Source organism: Mustela putorius, unplaced genomic scaffold, assembly GCF_011764305.1.
Source record: "Mustela putorius furo isolate JIRA1106 unplaced genomic scaffold, ASM1176430v1.1 tig00000788_pilon_pilon_pilon, whole genome shotgun sequence".
Lineage (NCBI taxonomy): Eukaryota > Metazoa > Chordata > Mammalia > Carnivora > Mustelidae > Mustela > Mustela putorius.
This window is the reverse complement of record NW_025421481.1, coordinates 5,656,169-5,675,727: the sequence shown is the minus strand read 5'-3', so window position 1 is coordinate 5,675,727 and position 19,559 is coordinate 5,656,169. Positions and strand designations below refer to the sequence as shown.

Sequence of the window (19,559 nt, the reverse complement as noted above, 5' to 3'; positions counted from 1 at the left end):
CAATGCCCCTTGGAATATCCAATACCATCTGTTCTAACTTGTGCATTAAAAAGTGTTACAGTTGTATTGGATGATTTACCGCCAGAGGGATGAAGCCTGAATCAATGACTAAAGTCTACAAGTTTCCGGCTATGTCATTCATTATAAATTAAAAAAGTGAAATTCCAGTTTTCAAACAAGCCTCTACACATGGGTGTAGATCTCTATATGAAGTGATAAAATCAAATTTCTGAACTTACAAATTTACTAGATCATTAATCTATGGGAACATAATCAACTGATAGGTCCTGCACTGAAGGTAAGGCCAGCTTGTTAAGTATTAATTTCCCTGTATTTTAATCTTGTAGAGACAAAATAAAATAGATCAGAGTTTCTCCAAGTTGTATAAGTATAATTAATTTTTAAAATACATAATTACATTCTTGGTAACTATTCTAGACTTCGAGAATCATAATTTCAAAAAAAGGAACCTAAAAGAATATAGATTTAATAAGCACCCTAAGTGATTGCTATAATCAGGCAAGTCTGGAAACTGTGGAAACAGATTAACCATATGGCCATACATAAAAACATAAGGATTATCATCATATGATTACAAAGCCAAAATTATAAAACTTATTGGTACTATAAAAACGTGAGTTAGGAAGAACATTATCAACAATAATTCCAATTTTCCTAATCTTCTTTTCTACTTTCAATAATCTTAGAAACACCTACACTTTTTTTACTTTTTTGACTCTACCTAACTTGACCAATTGCCTCAATCTACTCTTATCACACAAGAAATTATAATTTAAACCTTAAAATCTCAAATTGCTGGCTGATGGATAAACTGCAAAGAAGTTAATGTTCCCCAGTCACTATTACCTGTAGGCCAAATATAAACTATACAGCTGATAAATCTGGCCTTCGGTAAACTCCTAGTAGTGGTTTGTTGGATCATCATTGGATTCCTATGTGGGGCACTAACGATCAGGCTGTAGGTATTCTCACAGAAAGCACTAATGTAAAGGTAGTTCCAATCTTGGTGAAAGAGGAAGTGTGTGTGTGTCTGTCTATCCAATGTATACATTTATTCTCTTTTTTATTGTTTTAAAGATCTTATTTTTAAGTAATCTCTACACCCAACATGGGGCTCTAACTTAAAAGCCTAAGATCAACAGTCACATGCTCTATCAACTGAGTCAGCCAGGAAACCTGTGTACATTCACTCCAAAGAAGAGTTTTATCATTGGTTTGACACAGCACCCAGAATACTATAAAATGTTCAGGGCTGCCATGTTCTGCAACTTGAGAAGGCACTGATCACATTAAATCTATATGAACATTTTACATGAATAGGTACACAGACAAAAATTAGTACAGAAATCCTGCTTTAAGGAAATGATATGAGACCCAAATTGATGATATGAGACCTAGTAATAAGCAGGTAATTTTCTAAAGATCTATTTTTTTAAGGGGCACCTGGTTGGCTCAGTTGGTTAAGCGTCTGACTTCACCTCAAGTCATGATCTTGGAGTCCTGGGATCCAGCAGTGCATCAGGCTTCCTACTTAGCAGGGAGGCTGCTTGCTCCTCTGCTCCTCCCCCTGCTTGTGCCCTCATGTTTGCTTCCTCAAATAAATGAATAAATTCTTTAAAAAAAAGGATCAATTTTTTTAAGATCTAACTTCTCAAGAAAATTTTGCAAAATGGCTCCCATGCTTCTACTTTATTAGCATTTGATTTTTATCTATCAAAATCCAATGTGTATGATGTGTGAACATTCTATATTTAATGAATTTTAGGATAACCCAAAAGGCTTATAATTTTTTTAAGGCATCAATTTAACCCTTAAGAGTCTTTCCACTGATGCATAGAATAAATGATAGACAAAGAAACTATTCAGAAATTAAGAGACTATCTGATTTATAAAATGCTTTTGGTTCATCATTACTATTTAATATCAAGGGAAGCAAGATGAATAAAAGAGGCTAAAAATCAATTCTACTACTCTGGCAACAAAATACCAAAACTGCAAAATGTCTGATGGGAACAGAGGACTGAAATAGAAACTGTCTGAGGTTAGGAAATTTTATTTTATGTTCCATTACTACAGATCACAGAGCTGACTACAGAAAAGAACTCCCTTTGCAAGTCATGCAGATTAATGGAAATAGCTTACCTTTGTCCTGAAGCAGTTGCAATTGGTGATGGGCCATTAGGGTTTCGTGGTTCTTCACATGTACTCATTTCCATTATTACTTTATCCAGGGTCTAATAAAAATAGATTAAAAATGTAAAAAATTAGATATTTTATGAAAATATTATGTAACACTACTTTCTCTTTCATTTCTTTGGGAACAACATAAACAGTTAAGTAAGCAGAATCATTTTAAATCTCTCTAAAAGTCTAAAAAGACAAATACCAAAACAGAAAATGTGCTCAGTCCTTTCTCAAGGCACTTACTATCTGATGAAAAAGCTGTGCGTATATAGGAATATGAAACAAAAAAAAAATTACAAGTAGCCTTATGCTGCTGAAATCAGATTTTACAGAAACTCAATCTCTAGTCCCAAAATGTATGATATTATTAATTGCTAAATGAGATTATATATTAATGAATGGGATTTAAGCATCTGTAAAAGCTTATCCCAATCTAAGATTTGAGATTTAAGAAAAACAACAATGAAAAATATGAAATATGCAAGAAATGTGAAAAAATAAGCACTGCCATAATGAAAAAAATTTCTTTCAAGGTAACAGTTTTGAAGATCAAATGTCCTTAGTAGTCATCACTAACACTAATGTTCTTTATTCTCTATTTTAAAAAAGTATTTATTATCTGAAATTGTCATTTACTTGTTACTGGTCTCTTCTATAAAAATATCAAGTTCCCTCAGAGCAAAGGGAATGTGCTCAATAAATATCTGTGGAATGAATGAATCAGTCAAATGACCATATGACCGATCTTTCTTCAATTTTCCTTAAAAAAGGAAATACTGGGGTGCCTAGGTGGCTTAGTCAGTTAAGCATCTGCCTTTGCCTCAGGTCAGGATCCCAGGGTCCTGTGATCAGCCACCTGGGCTCCCTGCTCAGTGGGGAGTCTGCTTATCCCCCTCATTCTACCCCTCCCCACCGCACTCCTCTGTGTCTGTGCAAGCGCATGTGCGAGCGCACGGACGTGTGCACTCAGTCTCAAATAAATAAATAATAAACTCTTAAAAAAAAGGAAAGTATATTCAGGTCCGTATTGTAGATCAATAAAATCAGAAACACAGAAGGTTTGAATTAAATGTTACTAAAACTGTCATAGAATGTCAATAAACAGCTAAGTGACACAATAAAAACATACCAACTTAGAACATAATACAAGATCCTCCCATTTTAAAGTTCACTCTTCTCATTTAAGGGCTGAAAAAACCAAGTACCATCCAAATAAAATGAAAGCCAATTTGTAGAAAAGCCAGAATATTGTGTTTCTATGAAACAAAAGATTAATACTAGCAGAGCAGTTAGATCATATCCATATATAAATGTTTATTTGAGGCGAGTCAGAACTCACCAAACAGATGGGATGTGTTTTCAATTTTGTCCATGGAATCTACCAAAAAAACAAACAAACAAAATTTTTTTCTTTAAAATCAATCATTAAAAAATAATTTAAAACAGGAATCAACACAGATGCTCTCTAAATATAGTGACAGACATACCAAATTTTATCAGATGACTTCTTCTCAAATTGCTAAGTAATTAACTGAGCAACTCATTTAGACTCTTAAAATCAGATGTACCTATTTTGTATAAGAAAAGATTACTAATCATATTTTCTTAGTCATCTTTTAAAATAAGAGTTTCAGGCCCTTGTAAGTTTCTTTTTCCCCAGACTTTAAAACACATTTTAACTTCATGATTGACTGATTTAATTTTATGTAGGTTCCATGCCTGACCTGTGGCTTGAAGTCACAACCCTAAGATTAAAAGTCACATGCTCTTCTGACTGAGCCAGCCAGGAGTCCCTTAACTTTGTAATTTAAACTAAGATTTCCCAGCAGAGCATAACCAGTCTTATGTTTATTGAACGTTTTTTTAAATTCTAAAATTCTGACCATGGGGCTGGCTTCATCTTAGAAGAACATATGACTCTTGATCTCAGGGTCATGAGTGCAAGCCCCATGTCAGGTGTGTATATTACTTAAAAATAAAGTCTTAAAAAAATTGTTTTTAATAAAATAAAATTCTGACCAATCTTTTTATAGATACAAAGGGGAGGCCACTCATGTAAAATGTAGGCAATATCAAATAATAATATTCAAACATACACTAAAAAGTCACATCTTGATAGACATTCGGGTTAAAGGTGACCATTGAACAATATAGGAAGCTTCCCATACTCTTTTTTTTGGAGTCCAATTTTAATTTTATGAAACAGATTACTCATGCAGTACTTCTACTGAGAAGACTCAAAAACACTGGTCTTTAAGAGTAAGAAGTGATATGACAAATGACTAGAGTCAAAGGTATGCAGGAATAAATTTTAATAAGGAATAATAATAAAAAACAAGAATCTCTGAGGAAGAAACAAATGAGGAAAAGAAATAAAATTTCAAATAAAAATACAATGTACAGAGTAAGATAAGGATTTATGGTTTTATATCTTTATTTGAAATCATGTTTCCTTACTACAGATTTAAACTGTCCCTATTAACAATAAATCCTATGAAAAAGTATCTTTGAATGTACACCAAATTTAACCAATTATCTTATTAACTACCAATATTTTATTTTAATGTTAAGACTAAACTTAAAACAAAAATTAAACTATAAATTAATTTGGGAGAAGGGTGCTGGGGTTATGGACATTGGGGAGGGTATGTGCTATGGTGAGTGCTGTGAAGTGTGTAAACCTGGCAATTCACAGACCTGTACCCCTGGGGATAAAAATATTTTATATGTTCATAAAAAATTTTAAAAAAATTATAAATTAATAATATATTAACATATGACTTCAATTAAATTTATCTAGCACACATTCATGCAATTACCTAGACACAGGTATCTGTCTTCTTAAATTATATTAATGCAAATGCCTTTTTACAGAACCATCTAAAACAAAACATTTTAAGCGACAGAAATGAAATAAAAAATGAAAACAGAAAATGCTTTCTTTCCACAGATATCAAAGTCTTACCCTAATAGATGCTTTATTACAAAAAACTTTGTTGATAGCAAGCCATGTTGGCAAATCCAACATATTCTGGAGCACCTCTTCATCCAACTCCAAATTCTTCAGTTCACCTTCTCCTTTGAGGGTGCTTAGATTTATCTTGTCAGGAGATAAATTTTTAGTAAATCTGAAAGAGAATATATATTGACATTCATTTTAGTGTCAGTTACTGTACCCCATTCTTGCAAATATACAGAGCATGAAAAATGTAATGGCACAAAGAAACACAAAACTCCAGGCTCTATTTTAATCCATGTTTTTCAATGAGGTTTTGTTATTGTTTTGGTCTCTCTTATCTATAGCACTCTTACATAAAGCCTACAGTGTTTTTAGCATATATTTAAATATAATAGTCTCACATACATAAAACTCTGGTTCTTATTGCCTTTCAAATTTATGAATATTTAAGTAACATCCAGTTTTTTTCCAGGTACTATGTAAGGTAGTGAAGACAAGACCATCCCATAACCAAGTTTTGTTCATTTTCCTAAAGACCACATCACAAAAAGGGATATTTCTATTTACTAACCAACCTACCAGGAAGATTAAGGGAAAGGGGACCCTTTAGAAGTAGCAATTGCAACTACTACCCATTCATCATCCCAAGAACAATATCAAAGGATATTAATACTCCTTTTAGAATCATCCAGAGATTCCCAGCTTCAGAAACTGATCCAGATCATTCAAGAATAAATTAGAGTACACAAATCTTTTTTTCTAAAAGGTCTCTGAGGAAGGGGGTTATGCAACTCTATTTGACAGGCAATCTTGGTGTTTTCTACATGAGACGGGTTTACAGGAAGAAATACCAATTACTTATAATCCTGAATTGGATGTACAAATACCATTTACTCCTTTCTGTAAGAGTTAAGATAAATGAAGTATAAAGTATTTAGTGAAAGTGTCAAAAATCACATGAGAGACTAGATCCTAAATTCTAATTAAAGAACACAGATTCTCTATGGTGAATGAAAAATGAAAATTCTTAAACTTAAGAAAAAAGACTGGAAATAACAATAATAGTTAAAACAATACTGGACATTTTCCGAGGGCTTATTGTGTACCAGGTTCTTTGTATGCAAGCATTACTACTTTTTTGAATTCCTATGATAAACCTTTAAGGTCAATACTATTTTTATTCCCACTGTTTTGATAAGCAAACATAATGAGAAACTAACTTAACTTGCCCAGTATCACTAATTGGGCAAGTGAGAGAGAGTGACAGATAGATATTGTCTCCAGTAGAGACAATAACAGTAATAATAATAAATTTTGCATACACATTAAAGTACTGCGAATTACATCAGTTTATTTGATCCTTACAACAACCCTAGTTCTTCCCTTTTGCAGAAGGGAACAGCGGCCAAAATGAAGTTCAATCCCTTTGTGACTTCTGACCAGAGCAAGAACCATAAAAGGCATTTCAATGCAGCTTCACAGGAAGATTATGTCTTCTTCCTCTCTTTCCAAAGAGCTGAGACAGAAGTACAATCGTCAATCCATGCCCATCAAAAAGGAGAATGAAGTACGGGTTGGGCAAGAACACTGTAAAAGTCAGCAGATTGGCAAAGCAGTGCGGGTTTACAGGAAGAAATACACCATCTACACCAAATGAGTAAAGTGAGAGAAAGCAAACAACACAACCGTCCATGTGGCCATTCGCCCTAGCAAGGTGGTTATCACTGGACCAAAAGTGGATGAAAGCTACAAAGATTCTTGAATACAAAGCCCAAACTTGCCAAGCAGGAAAGGAAGGGGCAAATATAAAGAAGAAACAACTGAGAAGATGCAGGAATAACGTAACATTATATATAACTTTAAATAAAAACTGTTCAAATGAAAACTATAAATAAATAAAACAACCATTAAAGAAAAAAAAAGAAAAACTCTAACTTTGCCCAGGAAGTACTTTTTAAATTTTTTTAAAGGATTTTATTTATTTATTTGACAGAGAGATCACAAGAAGGCAGAAAGGCGCAGAGAGAGAGAGAGAGGGAAGCAGGCTCCCTGCTGAGCAGAGAGCCCAATGTGGGGCTCGATCCTAGGACCCTGAGCCAAAGGCAGAGGCTTAACCCACTGAGCCAACCAGGCACCCCGTAAGTACTTTTTTCAAAAATAAAACTACTGACAAAATTAACTACCAGTTAACAAGAGTTATCAGCCCATCTTTTACCTTTTTTGAAACTATTAAAGTAACAAAATATACTGGTTATTTACATCAACAAGAGTATCAATAAATATACACACACTTCATTTCATGCTTTCTATGGACTCTACACCAGAATTTCTTGGGCTGTATTTTATCGGGATTCATATCTTCTCACAGAATGTCAACTGAGAAATGCAGAATTTACATTTAACCCGTATTTGACCTGTGGATGCTGGTTGTATTATACTGACCACCAATAAGTATATATTATTGGTTTAATACTATGATGTTTCCTGACAGCCTTTCACTCCTAATCATAAAGGAATGGCCTACTACCTCAAGGCAGATTATTAGAGCTAGAAGGGCGCATTCACTAAGTACTTACTGAGAATTCACTATTCAGACACATACGCTGACAAGCAGTACACTTAAGGAGTGCAGCAAAACAGTAAGATAGCAGGCATAAGCAGAGGGTTTTTCACTGAGAGAAACCCTCAGTGAAAAGAAGACATTTGGGCAAACATCTGAAGGAAGTGAAGGAGGTAGCTATTACAAACATCTAAGAATACTCTAGGCGAAGGAAAAAGGAAGCGTAAAAACGTGAGGTGGGAAAATGCTTGATATATCTGAGGAACAGTAAGAAAGTCAATGTTGGCTGGAGTAAGTGAGCAGAAAGGCAAAGGAAATGAGATTAAGTTAGAGAAACAATGAGGCCAGCTCACGCAGGACCTTTAAAACCACTCTGAGGACTATGGCTTTTACTCTAAGTAAAAATAAGAGTGATTAAAGATGGTTTTAACTAGAATAGGAAATTTTTTAAGATTCATTTTTTATTCGGAGGGAGAGAGCGAGCACAGGGAGACAGAATCTCAAGTAGACTCCATGCTGAATGTGGAATCCAACACAGGATTTATCTCAAGACCCTGATACCATGACATGAGCTGAAATCAAGAATCAGATGCTCAACTCACTCAGCCACCCAGGGGCCCCTGGAAACTTTAATTTTCAAAGGTTCACTCCATTGAGACTATATAAAAAAGGAAGGACATAGAAGCAGGCAGTCCATATAGGAAGTTACTGTGATAATCCAGGTAAGAGAAGATGCTGCCCTGGATCAAGATGGAAGAGTAAAAAGTGATAGAAAAGCAACAGTCGAGATACATTCTGAAAGTAAAGCCAACAGAATTTGATTCTACAGAATGACATCAAGGATGACTTGCAAGGTTTTTAGTCTGAGTAAACGGAAGGACAGAGTTACCATTTATCAGGGTAAAGAAACAGAGGAAGAAATAAGTCTGGAATTGAGGATCCGAATTTAAGATTTGAATAGTTTAATTAAGATATGCCCCTTCGATATCCAAGAAGAGTTGCCAATCTTCAACAATATTCAAATCTCATTCAGTAACCACAGATACAAATTTGGTCATCACCAATATTAGAGATGGTATTTGTAGTTGCAACATGGAGTCAGGAAATAAATGACTGAAGGACTATGGTCAGAGACCACAAAGAAGGCAAGAAATGTGAAAGAAACCATAAAGGAGATTACAGAAGAAGAAGCAGTAAGGGAGGAGAGTTGCTTTCAAGTTTTGTTTTCTTTATTTTCTTTATTAAGGCAAGAGAACATTAAAGCAAGCTTATATGTTGGTGACAATGATGCAGAAAAAAAAAAAAACTACTGATGCTACAGTAAGGACAGACAACTGCTAGAGCAAAATCCATGATTAGAAGACAGCAGATGCACTACAGATGAGAAGGGTTGGCCTTGAACAGCTCTGACATTGGAAAGCATGTTAATATTCTATACATGTAATAAATAAAATGAGAAAGAATGAGAAGAGGGGAAGCACCTAAAACTGAAAGTAAACTGAAACAAATGAACCTAATTATACTTCAAAAATACTATAAGCATATTTAAAGGGAAGAGGAAGAGAAGAACAGATGGGCAAAGAATAATCTGAGTAACCAACATTATTTATATCATGCTACATACATATCAAGTATATATGTACTGGTGTTGCCAACGATATAAAGAAAATGCTCCTATTATGGTGAAAATTTGTGGTTTAAAATTACATACTGTGATTTCCATTATGTAAAAAGAATATTATAAAATGTCAAATAGCAACTATGGTTGTTGGTAAGACTTTAGACTTCTTCTTCTTTATACTTTCCTATATGTTTAAGTATTCTAATAAGGAGCATATATCACTTTTATAAAGACAAAAGTTAATAAAAAAACCCAAAAAGACAGGCCTGGCAGGAGTAAAAGTGAAAGACAGAAACATTAAAATTCATGTCATTAACAAGAAATTCTACCTTCAATTTAGTTCATACCAAAGGGACAACATCATCAAAGAGCATGGGCCTTAAAATCAGACAATAAGTCTGAATTCTTGTTTAGCCACTTGCTGTGGTACCTCTGTGCCTCAGTTTGCTCATCTATAAAATAGGGGAAATAACATCACCCTCAAACAATTTTAGTGAGGATTAAAGACAATATATAAAGCACCAGGTGCAAAACAGATAGCCAAATAAGAGTTCTCTTTCTCCTTCCCTTTTTAAAATTTCGATTAAATCGGGCGCCTGGGTGGTCAGTGGGTTAAGCCGCTGCCTTTGGCTCAGGTCATGATCTCAGGGTCCTGGGATCGAGTTCCGCATCGGGCTCTCTGCTCAGCAGGGAGCCTGCTTCCCTCTCTCTCTGCCTGCCTCTCCATCTGCTTGTGATTTCTGTCAAATAAATAAATAAAATCTTTAAAAAAAAATAAAATTTCGATTAAATTATGGACATATTGACTAAAATTTAAACTAAAGCAATATCAAAAGTTCATGCTTATCCAAATAGGACTTCAAAATGGTTAAGTTATAGAGCTAACATGGAAAACATCTTATATTAATACTGCTCATCTATTAAACTATTTTAAATAAAAAGCAGAAGATATAATGGTAACCTACATTCACAGCTATGAAACAGCTTGTTCCCCAAATTGGGTAAACACTGTAAATATCAAATTATTTATCTTCCATTATTCATGTTAATTAGGCTTTAATTTACATATATTTTAGTTTTGCACAAATGTGTCCCAATCATTTACTAATATAATTATGTTTCTTGCAAAAACAGAAACTGGATAATGATTCTTCAGCCACATTTTTCATAACTTAATTAATAAAGGAAAAGCAGACTTCTTTAAGTGTATACTAGGCAAAAAAGGGAGGGAAACTTACAAAAGAGCAGTAAGGGCTGGAAGAGGCACTTTTCTACCTATACTCTTTCCAAGTGCTGCTACAGCTCTTCCGAATAAATTGCCATCTGAAATCCCCAGATAATTGTATTACTCTACTGAATATTATAACTGAGAAGAACCTGATCCTAAAGAGAATAAATTATTATCTGAAATAAACCACTTTCATTTCATAAAGAACCATGTAAAGCTCTGAAGAGTTATATAATCATTTTAAAACCAAACTTTTAAAAATAGGGCAGAAATTTAAGTCAATGAACTAAACTTCTGAATAATTTTTTTTAAACTTAAGATTAAAGAAAGGGGTGGTAGAAATGAAGCATAACATTTATACAAAACCAAAGTAGCTGTTAACAAAGACTCAAACGAGGATAAAGGAGAAAGCTGATTGACCTGAATATATCAAAGTCACAACAGTACAGAAGAAAGTCATACAATATGTAAAAAAGAGTACAACTTTTACTGATTTTTTTTATTTTTAAAATTTAGAAACACTCTCTCATTACTATGTACATTATGGCATGCAAAGGGGTTTATTTTAAAATATTTTAAAATAAACAAACCCTTCACTCCAACATTAGTACCCTATGAAAAAAATTTTAATGTGGATGTTTATATTTTATTGGTTCACTTTTACTACCTTTTTAACAATGTAGTAATTTGAAAACATACTTAAAATATGAAAACAGGCTTCCATTTTATCCAAAATCTTCCCTAATTACACATAATACATGAAAATACATTTACTGGTTTTTTCAGTTATTAACAACAGAAATAGCTAACTAGAGGAATAAAATTTCCAGGCAAATGGAAAGAATGTGTTTGACTTAGATTATGCATTTTAGAATCCATACATAATTATTAGAGTCTAAATTACATGCAAAGCACTGTGCTAAGCAGACACTTATGGCAGAACAAAGTCAGTCCATAATCAAAGATTTATAATTTCCTTAAGGTAACAGGCCACAAATGCATAAAAAGTTAAGAATTACAGCTCTGAAAAAAAAAAAAAAAAGAATTACAGCTCTGCAAGAATAAAAATGCAACTTACTAGTCAACCTCTCTATGCCTCAGTTTCCTTATCTGTGAAATGGAGATAAAACAATACCTGCTTTCATGGGGCTGTTTTGGTGAATAACTGGGTTAGGATATGTAAAATGCTGGGAAATGACCCTACTACAAAGGAAAACTCAGTAGTAGCTATTACTAATACAAAAACACAGGTCAAATAGGAATATGAACACAAAGACTTGATATAACCAGTGGTGAAATTTCCCCCCCAAAAAGGGGGGGTTTGATAAGGCAGTAAGTATGCAGATCATAAATCAAAAAGCATAAATTTTATATCTGATGTTACTATAAATTTTAGACATGATTTATTTTAACACTCATCGGATCCATTCTATAGCTACATCATAAAAACAAAGATAATACAGTTATTTGCTAAAGAAACCTGAAACAGATGTCTCAAACCATCTCCAGGTTAAATACACTTAATTGGAGATAGAATTGTAAAATCTTCGTGCTCAAAAGAATCCTAACACAGTTATAAACCCTTTTCTCACTAGTTAGTTACCTACCTTCCTCTACACTTACCTTTTGCATTCAAATACTAAAACCCTGGGATATTCTTTTCAAAACTCATCAGTAAATATGCCTTTCTTGCATTATTCACCTTGCCCTGAAACTGGTTATGGTTCCTGTTATTGAACATGTTATTAAAGATTCACATCAGTGTCTACTATTCTTCTAAACTTAATAATTGGCTCTGTTACCTGATAATTACTTCCTCAAATAACAGTTGTAACTAGAAATAATAATTTCTATTCTGTGATATTTCATGCTCTGACCTGAACTAGATCTTACAGGGAACTTAGCAACACACGTTAACTGTTTGATTATGAAACGTAGAGTAGGCACAAGTAATCTGAAGTTCCTAGATGGACTTCAAGGGATTCAAGATATTTTATATATTTTCAAAGGGGGCTTTTAGAAACAAAAAAGGCTAATTAAGAACCACTGACTTAAAGAAAAAGGATTAATTTTAACCATTCAGAAAATAAATTACTTCCATATTATAAGTTGGTTTTCAATACTGTTATTATTTAATATAATTGACTTGTTACAAACAAACCCCTCATAGGGTGGCTGCCCAGCTACCAATGATTCCATCTTCCCAGAGAAAGGCTATATATACAGGAGAAAAGTGCATACCTAAAACATACTACTTCTTACCTAAAACATACAGGTGATTGATAAAGAAGCTGAAGAGGCATCTAGGCCGTTAAATTAGATTCTTTCCTTCAGAAATTTAAAACTACAACACTTAGTACCAAGATGACAAATAACAAAGGGATATGACTGACAGAGAAACACAGATCCAGTACTTTAGAACTTAAAGATACCATAAAGATTCTTCTCCTATCACTGCTCCAACCTCTTAAATTGGGTCAAATTCACACCTATGAAATTAACTAGTAATTGACATTACTAGCTAGTTTCTCAAGACTGTGCATCCCTATAAAGATTAAATTCTCACTGTATATGAAGAGATATTATAAGAACCAATTATCTTTGTTTAAGCAAATTTAATAGCCTTTGCTTGATTTTACTCAAAACAGTATTTCTAGAAGAAAACAAAGTACCTTAAGACCACACTAAAATCATACAAGAGAGGATGTTTCTGGAGAGACTTCCCAAAATCTGAAAGACTACCAAGCCCTTTGGCTGGGAACAATAAATTATTAATCTGCAACTAATCACATCCTTTCATAGTCTATGGGTTTCATCATGCAGACATAAATATCACTCCACTCAAAACTAAGAAACAGGGGTACCTGGATGACTCAACTGGTTAAGCATCCGATTTGATTTCAGCTAAGGCCATGACTTCAGGGCCCTGGGACTGAGCCCCACGTGGGGCCCTGCACTCAGCATGGAATCTGCTTGAGATTCTCTTCTCCCTCCCTGTCTGCCCCTCCCGCTTGTTCTCTCTCTCTCAAATAAATAAATAAATAAATGTAGAAAGAAAGGAAAAAAAAAAAAAGAAAGAGAAATGGATGAAGCCTTTCTAAAGAAACCCATATTCCCTCACTTATTCCATTATCTAACCCCATTTTTTCACTGTAGTTGTACCTCTTTTAATCTGGCACTCTCCTCTTGGGGCTACTTGCTTTCTTGCCCTACTCTATCCCTTATTATCTTCAGGATCAAAAAGTGAACTAGTTATTTTGAAAAATGTTGATATAAGCTAGGTCAAGAAATACACTTTGTTATAGCCTAGTACATACAGATACACACACACAATTCAGATGAAAATTCCACAGAACAATATTTAATACAGTCTGATATTTTCAGTTCTATTTCATTCTTTTAAAACAGTTGAGTGATCCCAGGGAGCCTGGGTGGCTCAATCAGTTAAACAGCTGATTCTTGATTTCTACTCAGGTCATGATCTCAAGGTTGTGAGACTGAGCCCTGTGTCAGGCTCTCTCTCCCTCTACCGCTCCCCCAACAAGATGCACGCAGGCTCTCTCTCATGTTCTCTCAAATAAGTCTTCAAAAAAATAAAATGAAGTAAAATATGGTCACAACGTAACACATATTTCACAAGGTAAGTTAAAACTCACAGCTTAACAAAAATATATAAGAAGTACATCATGACCGAGTATGAAGATTGGCTTAACATTCAAAAATCAACCAGTGTCACACACCATATTAAAAAGTAAAATCACAGGGCACCTGGGTAGCTCAGGTCATGATCTCGGGGTCCTGAGATCAAGTCCCACATCCAGCTCCCTGCTCAGTGGGAAGTCTGCTTCTCCCTCTGCCTCTGCTGTTCCCCCAGTTTATGCTCTCTTGCTTGTATGCTCTCTCTCTCTCAAAATAAATGAAACATATAAAAATAAAAAGTAAAATCACATGATGATCAAAATAAAGACATAAAAAAGCACTAGACTAAAGTCAATACCATACATGGAAAAATAACTCTCAACAAACTAGGGACAGAAGAAAACTTCCTCAGGTGCCTGGGTGGCTCAGTCTAAGCAGGAGCCTTTGGCTCAGGTCGTGATTGATTAAGCCCCACATCGGGCTCCCTGCTCAGGAGGAAGCCTGCTTCTCCCTCTCCCACAAGCAGGAACACTGCTTGTGTTCCTGCTCTCACTGTCTGTCAGGGAAATAAATAAAATCTTAAAAAAAAAAAAAAAAAAAAGAAGAATAGAACTTCCTCCAAACTACAAAGGACATCTATGAAAATCCTACAGCTAAAATCATACTTAAAGATGGAAGACTAGGGGCTCCTGGGTGGCTCAGTGGGTTAAGCCTGTGCCTTCAGCTTGGGTCATGATCTCAGGGTCCTGGGATGGAGCCCCGCACTGGGCTCCCTGCTCAGTGGGGAGCCTGCTTCCCCGCTCTCTCTCTGCTTGCCTCTCTGCCTACTTGTGATCTCTCCTTCTGTCAAATAAATAAATAAAATCTTAAAAAAAAAAAAAAAAAAAGATGGGAGACTAAAATGCTTTATCCCTAAGACAGAGACAAGACAAAGACATCTGCTCTTACCACTTCTATTCAGCATTGTATTAGAAATTCTAGCCAATGCAATCTAAGGCAAGAAAAAAATAAAAGACATTCTATTTAGAAAAGTAAAACTGCCTTTTCCCCCCAAAGACATGATCATCTGTACAGAAAACCATACAGAACCCTTTTAAAAGTTACCAGAACTAATAAATGAGTGTAGCAAGGTTATAGGATATAAGAGAAATATAAAAAATAAAATCAAATGAAGGGACATAAGAACCAAATGAAAGCATTCCCAATGGCTAAAGCTGGAACAATTTGGGCAACAAAATAAATCATTAGATTATAACTCAAAATATAAAATAAATATACATGAATATATGCAGATATAAATACAAGATTGAATAAATAACTGGGAAAGAAGAGATAAATCTCCCATACAGAAAATAACTTACTTTTTCTCTACTCCAACCTCAGGGAAGTGGAACATAACCCTTCATTCCTTTTGTGTGTGGCTGCTTTTCTTTCCAAAGTATACAGTATGAAAGTGGGCAAAAGAGTAACTTTACAGTGGAGAATCTGACAAAGGCCAACATCAACAATGTTGTACTTTGATACGACATGATAAAAATGGCATTTTGCCTCTGTGGTCTTCTTGCAAAAAAACCTATAATCCATTCTAATCATGAGAAAAACCTTATACAAATACTGACTGAAAGACACCGAACAAAATATCTAACCAATACTACTGAAAACTCTCAAGATCACCAAAAAGAAGGAGTATGAGAAACTGTTTTAGTTAGAATGAGTCTAAAACAAAATGATGACTAAATATATGATATTCACAATGAGATCCTCAAGCTAATGAAGGACATTAGGTAAAAAAAATTGGGAAATATGAGCAAAGTATAGGCTATAGTTAATAATAATTTGTAAATACTGGTTCATTAATTGTGACAAATGTACCATAACTTATAATATATTAATAAAAGAGATGGACTCCAATGCTATTAAATCCTGTCCTTTTCATTTTTTAAAACAGTCCCTGAATAGCTAATTCTTAAAATCTGTTTTTCCACCATAGAAAATCTGTCATGCATGCCTTACTTCAAAGGGGTAAATGAAAAGCTCTAATGATTCATGAAAACTGTTTGAGAGCATAATTCCAAAGCATAACTCTGGAGTTAATTCTTATTAAGACTATGAGAAGCCTAACAAAAATCTTTGCTACAAGTCTCTCAACCAGTATTATTTCTTGATTCATAAAATTTTTCATAATTTCTTACATCCAGTTTTTTGTTTTAAGTAACTTAGCAGAGAGTATTGTGCAGGAGATTACATGGCTGCCTCAAAAGGGCTACTGAGAGTATTTACGAACCTGCCAATCTGGCATTGATTTTTACAGTGAATGCAAACAAGGATCCAAAGCCTATCTTCTTTTCCCACAGAAAAAATATTTTTAACAGAGACTTTGAGCAGAGAACTTGACCAGTATATCCTAGTAAAAGGAGATGTATGAATAGTGTTTTACTGTATTACATGGTAATCCCTCTATAAAAATTAAAAGATCTATAATAAAGAAAATCACACACACATACACACAAGTAATAGGGGAGATGGGATGTGAGATATATGAACACGCTTCATACTAGCCTTACTGCCTTTTTCTTTTTTAATAATTTTTATAAACATATAATGTCCTCACTGCCTTTCAATCAAAAACTTTTCCGCCCAAAAACATCTTAGTTAAAAAATCATTTGAGCTGCATATGGAAGTTTTATCCATTTTGTTGTGTTTAAGTTTCATTTAAAACAAGTTAGTATAATAAAAATATAAATTGTTTCCATATCCTAAGAACAATAGGAAACTGAAAATTTTAAAGTACCATTTATAAAAGTATGATAAGTATGAAATTTTTAGGATAAATCTGACAAAAGGTATACAAAGTCTATATACTGAGAAACATAAAATGTTGCTAAAATTTTAACAGACATAAATAGAGAAACACATAGGTAGATCAGATGACTCAATATTTTTTAAGATGTCAGTTCTCCTCAAATTGATTTATACATTCCAAACAAAAAAATACCCAGCAGGTTTTTTGGTGAAACAGGTTGATTCTGTAGAGTATCAAACTAACTTTGGAAAAGATGAAAAGAGTTGTAAGCCTTGTACTACCAATTTCAAGACTTCTTAAAAAGCAACGGTTCGGGGGGTGCCTGGGTGGCTGAGTCAGTTAAGTGTCTGCCTTCAGCTGAGGTCATGATCCCAGGGTCCTGGGATGGACCATACATCAGGATCCCAGCTCACTGGGGAGTCTGCTTCTCCCTTCCCCACAGCCCCTCCCCCTGTTCCTCCTCTCTCTCAAATAACTAAATAAAATCTTTACAAAATATATTAAAAGGTGCCTGGGTGTCTCAGTTGGTTGGGTGGATGCCTTCGGCTCAGGTCATGATCCCAGCCAGAATCCTGGGATCAAGTCCCATATTGGGCTCCTTGCTCAGCATGGGGCCTGCTTCTCCGTCTGCCTGCCACTTTCCCTGCTTGTGCTCTCTCCCTGTCAAATAAATAAATAAAATCTTTTTAAAAAGAGAGAGAGAAGAAAGAAAGAGAAAATAAAATACATTTTTAAAAAAGTTACAGTGGGGTATGTGGCTGGCTCAGTTGGTAGAGCATGAAACTTCATCTCACGGTCAGGAGTTCAATCCTGATGTCGGACATAGTGCATACTTTAAAAAAAACAACAAACTACAATATTCAAGATGGTTTGAGACTGGTGTCAAGTCCCACAAACAATGGAACAAACTAGAGAGTCCTGAAATAGAACTAAATTTGTAGTAAGGGGATTTTCAACAAAGGCAGAAAAGCAAATCAGTGGTAAAAAGACAGGGGTGCTTGGGTGGCTCAGTTTTGATCTCAGCTCAGGTCTTGATCTCAGGATTGTAAGCGCAAGCCTGCTTATGGCTTAAAAACAAAACAAAACAAAAAAGATACTATTCTCAATAAACTGTGTTGGAAACACTGTATAGCCACTGCCAAAAGAAAAAAAAAAAAACAAAAAAGGATCTTGATACTTACCTCACACCATAAACAAATATTTAAATAGGTCACAGACCAAAATCTAAAAACTGGATCCATAAAATCGCTGTAAGAAAATACAGGAGAAAATCCTGGTGATCTTGAGCCTGTCAAAGATTTTTTTTTCCTTAGGATTTTATTTATTGATTTATTTGGGGGGTGGAGAGAGCACAAGCAGGAGGAGAGGAAGAGGCCAAGGGAGAGGAAGAAGCAGACTCCCTGGTGAGCAGGGAGCCCGGTGCAGGGTTCAATCCCAAGACCTTAACTGAAGGCAGACGCTTAACCAACTGAGCCATCCAGGTGCCCCAAGCCTGGCAAAGATTTCTATAACATAACAAAAAATGCACAAATCATAAAAGAAAAAAAACAATAAATTATGTTTTATCAAAATTAAAAACCCCACTCATCAAAGACACTGTTACTAAAGGAGAAGCCAAAGAGGGGGAGAAAATATATTTACAAAACATGTTTGAAAAAGGACTTTTATTTACAATATATAAAGATTCTTACAACTCAAAAGTAAGACAACTAATTAATAAAATAAGCAAAAGATTTAAACAGACCCTCAAACCAAAGAAGACACAGAGATGGCAGATAAACACATGAAAAGATATACAATACAGCCAGTCAACAGGGAATTTGAAATTAAAACCATACCACTACTTACCCGCTAAAATGAGAAAATTAAAAGACTGACGATACTGAGCACTGCTGAAGATATGGAACAACCAGAACTCTCACACACTTACTGGTGAGAACATAAAATGTACACTTCAGAATGCTGTTTACCAGTTTCTTAACTTACATATGTACCCATACATAACTCAATCATCCTACTCCTAGGCATTTACCCAAGAAAAATGAAAACCATGTGTCCTCACAAAGACTTTCACACAAATATTTACAGTAGCCTTATTTATAATAGTCAAAAACTGGAAACAACCTAAATGACCATCATCAGGTGAATGGATAAATACATTATGGCATATTCACAATGGAATATGAATATATTCAGTAATAAGAGAGAAGGCATATGGGGCACTTGGGTAGCTCAGTTGTTAAACATCTGCCTTTGGCCTAGGTCATGGTCCCGGGGTCCTGGGATTGAGCTTCACGTCAGGCTCCCTGTTCTGTGGGAAGCCTGCTTCTCCCTCTCCCACTCCCCATGCTTGTGTTCCCTCTCTCACTCTCTCTCTGTCTAATAAATAAAATCTTAAAAAAGAGAAAGAGAGAGAGAGACGGTTTACAACAAACCAGATTAATTGCAAAATAATTGTGTTGAGGGATAGAGGCCAAAAGAAGGTATAAGATTCATTCATATAAAATTCTAAAAAATACAAACTAATCTAAGTGAAATAAAGC

General features: G+C 34.7%; 1 protein-coding gene across 3 annotated transcripts in view; it reads right to left on the bottom strand.

Annotated features, from left to right (window-relative positions):
- The window catches only part of UHRF1BP1L (UHRF1 binding protein 1 like), a 105,784-nt gene that overhangs the window by 66,320 nt on the left and 19,905 nt on the right, over positions 1 to 19,559 (bottom strand). For all 3 annotated transcript variants that reach the window (XR_006608036.1, XM_004742950.3, XM_004742949.3), the window contains 3 exons: positions 5,171 to 5,333; positions 3,545 to 3,583; positions 2,164 to 2,255 (listed from right to left, as the gene is read on the bottom strand). Coding sequence is in view for 2 of the 3 variants with exons in the window: in XM_004742949.3 (XP_004743006.1) it covers positions 2,164 to 2,255; positions 3,545 to 3,583; positions 5,171 to 5,333 (294 nt within the window). In the remaining variant the exon portion in view is untranslated. The remainder of the gene's footprint in view (positions 1 to 2,163; positions 2,256 to 3,544; positions 3,584 to 5,170; positions 5,334 to 19,559) is intronic.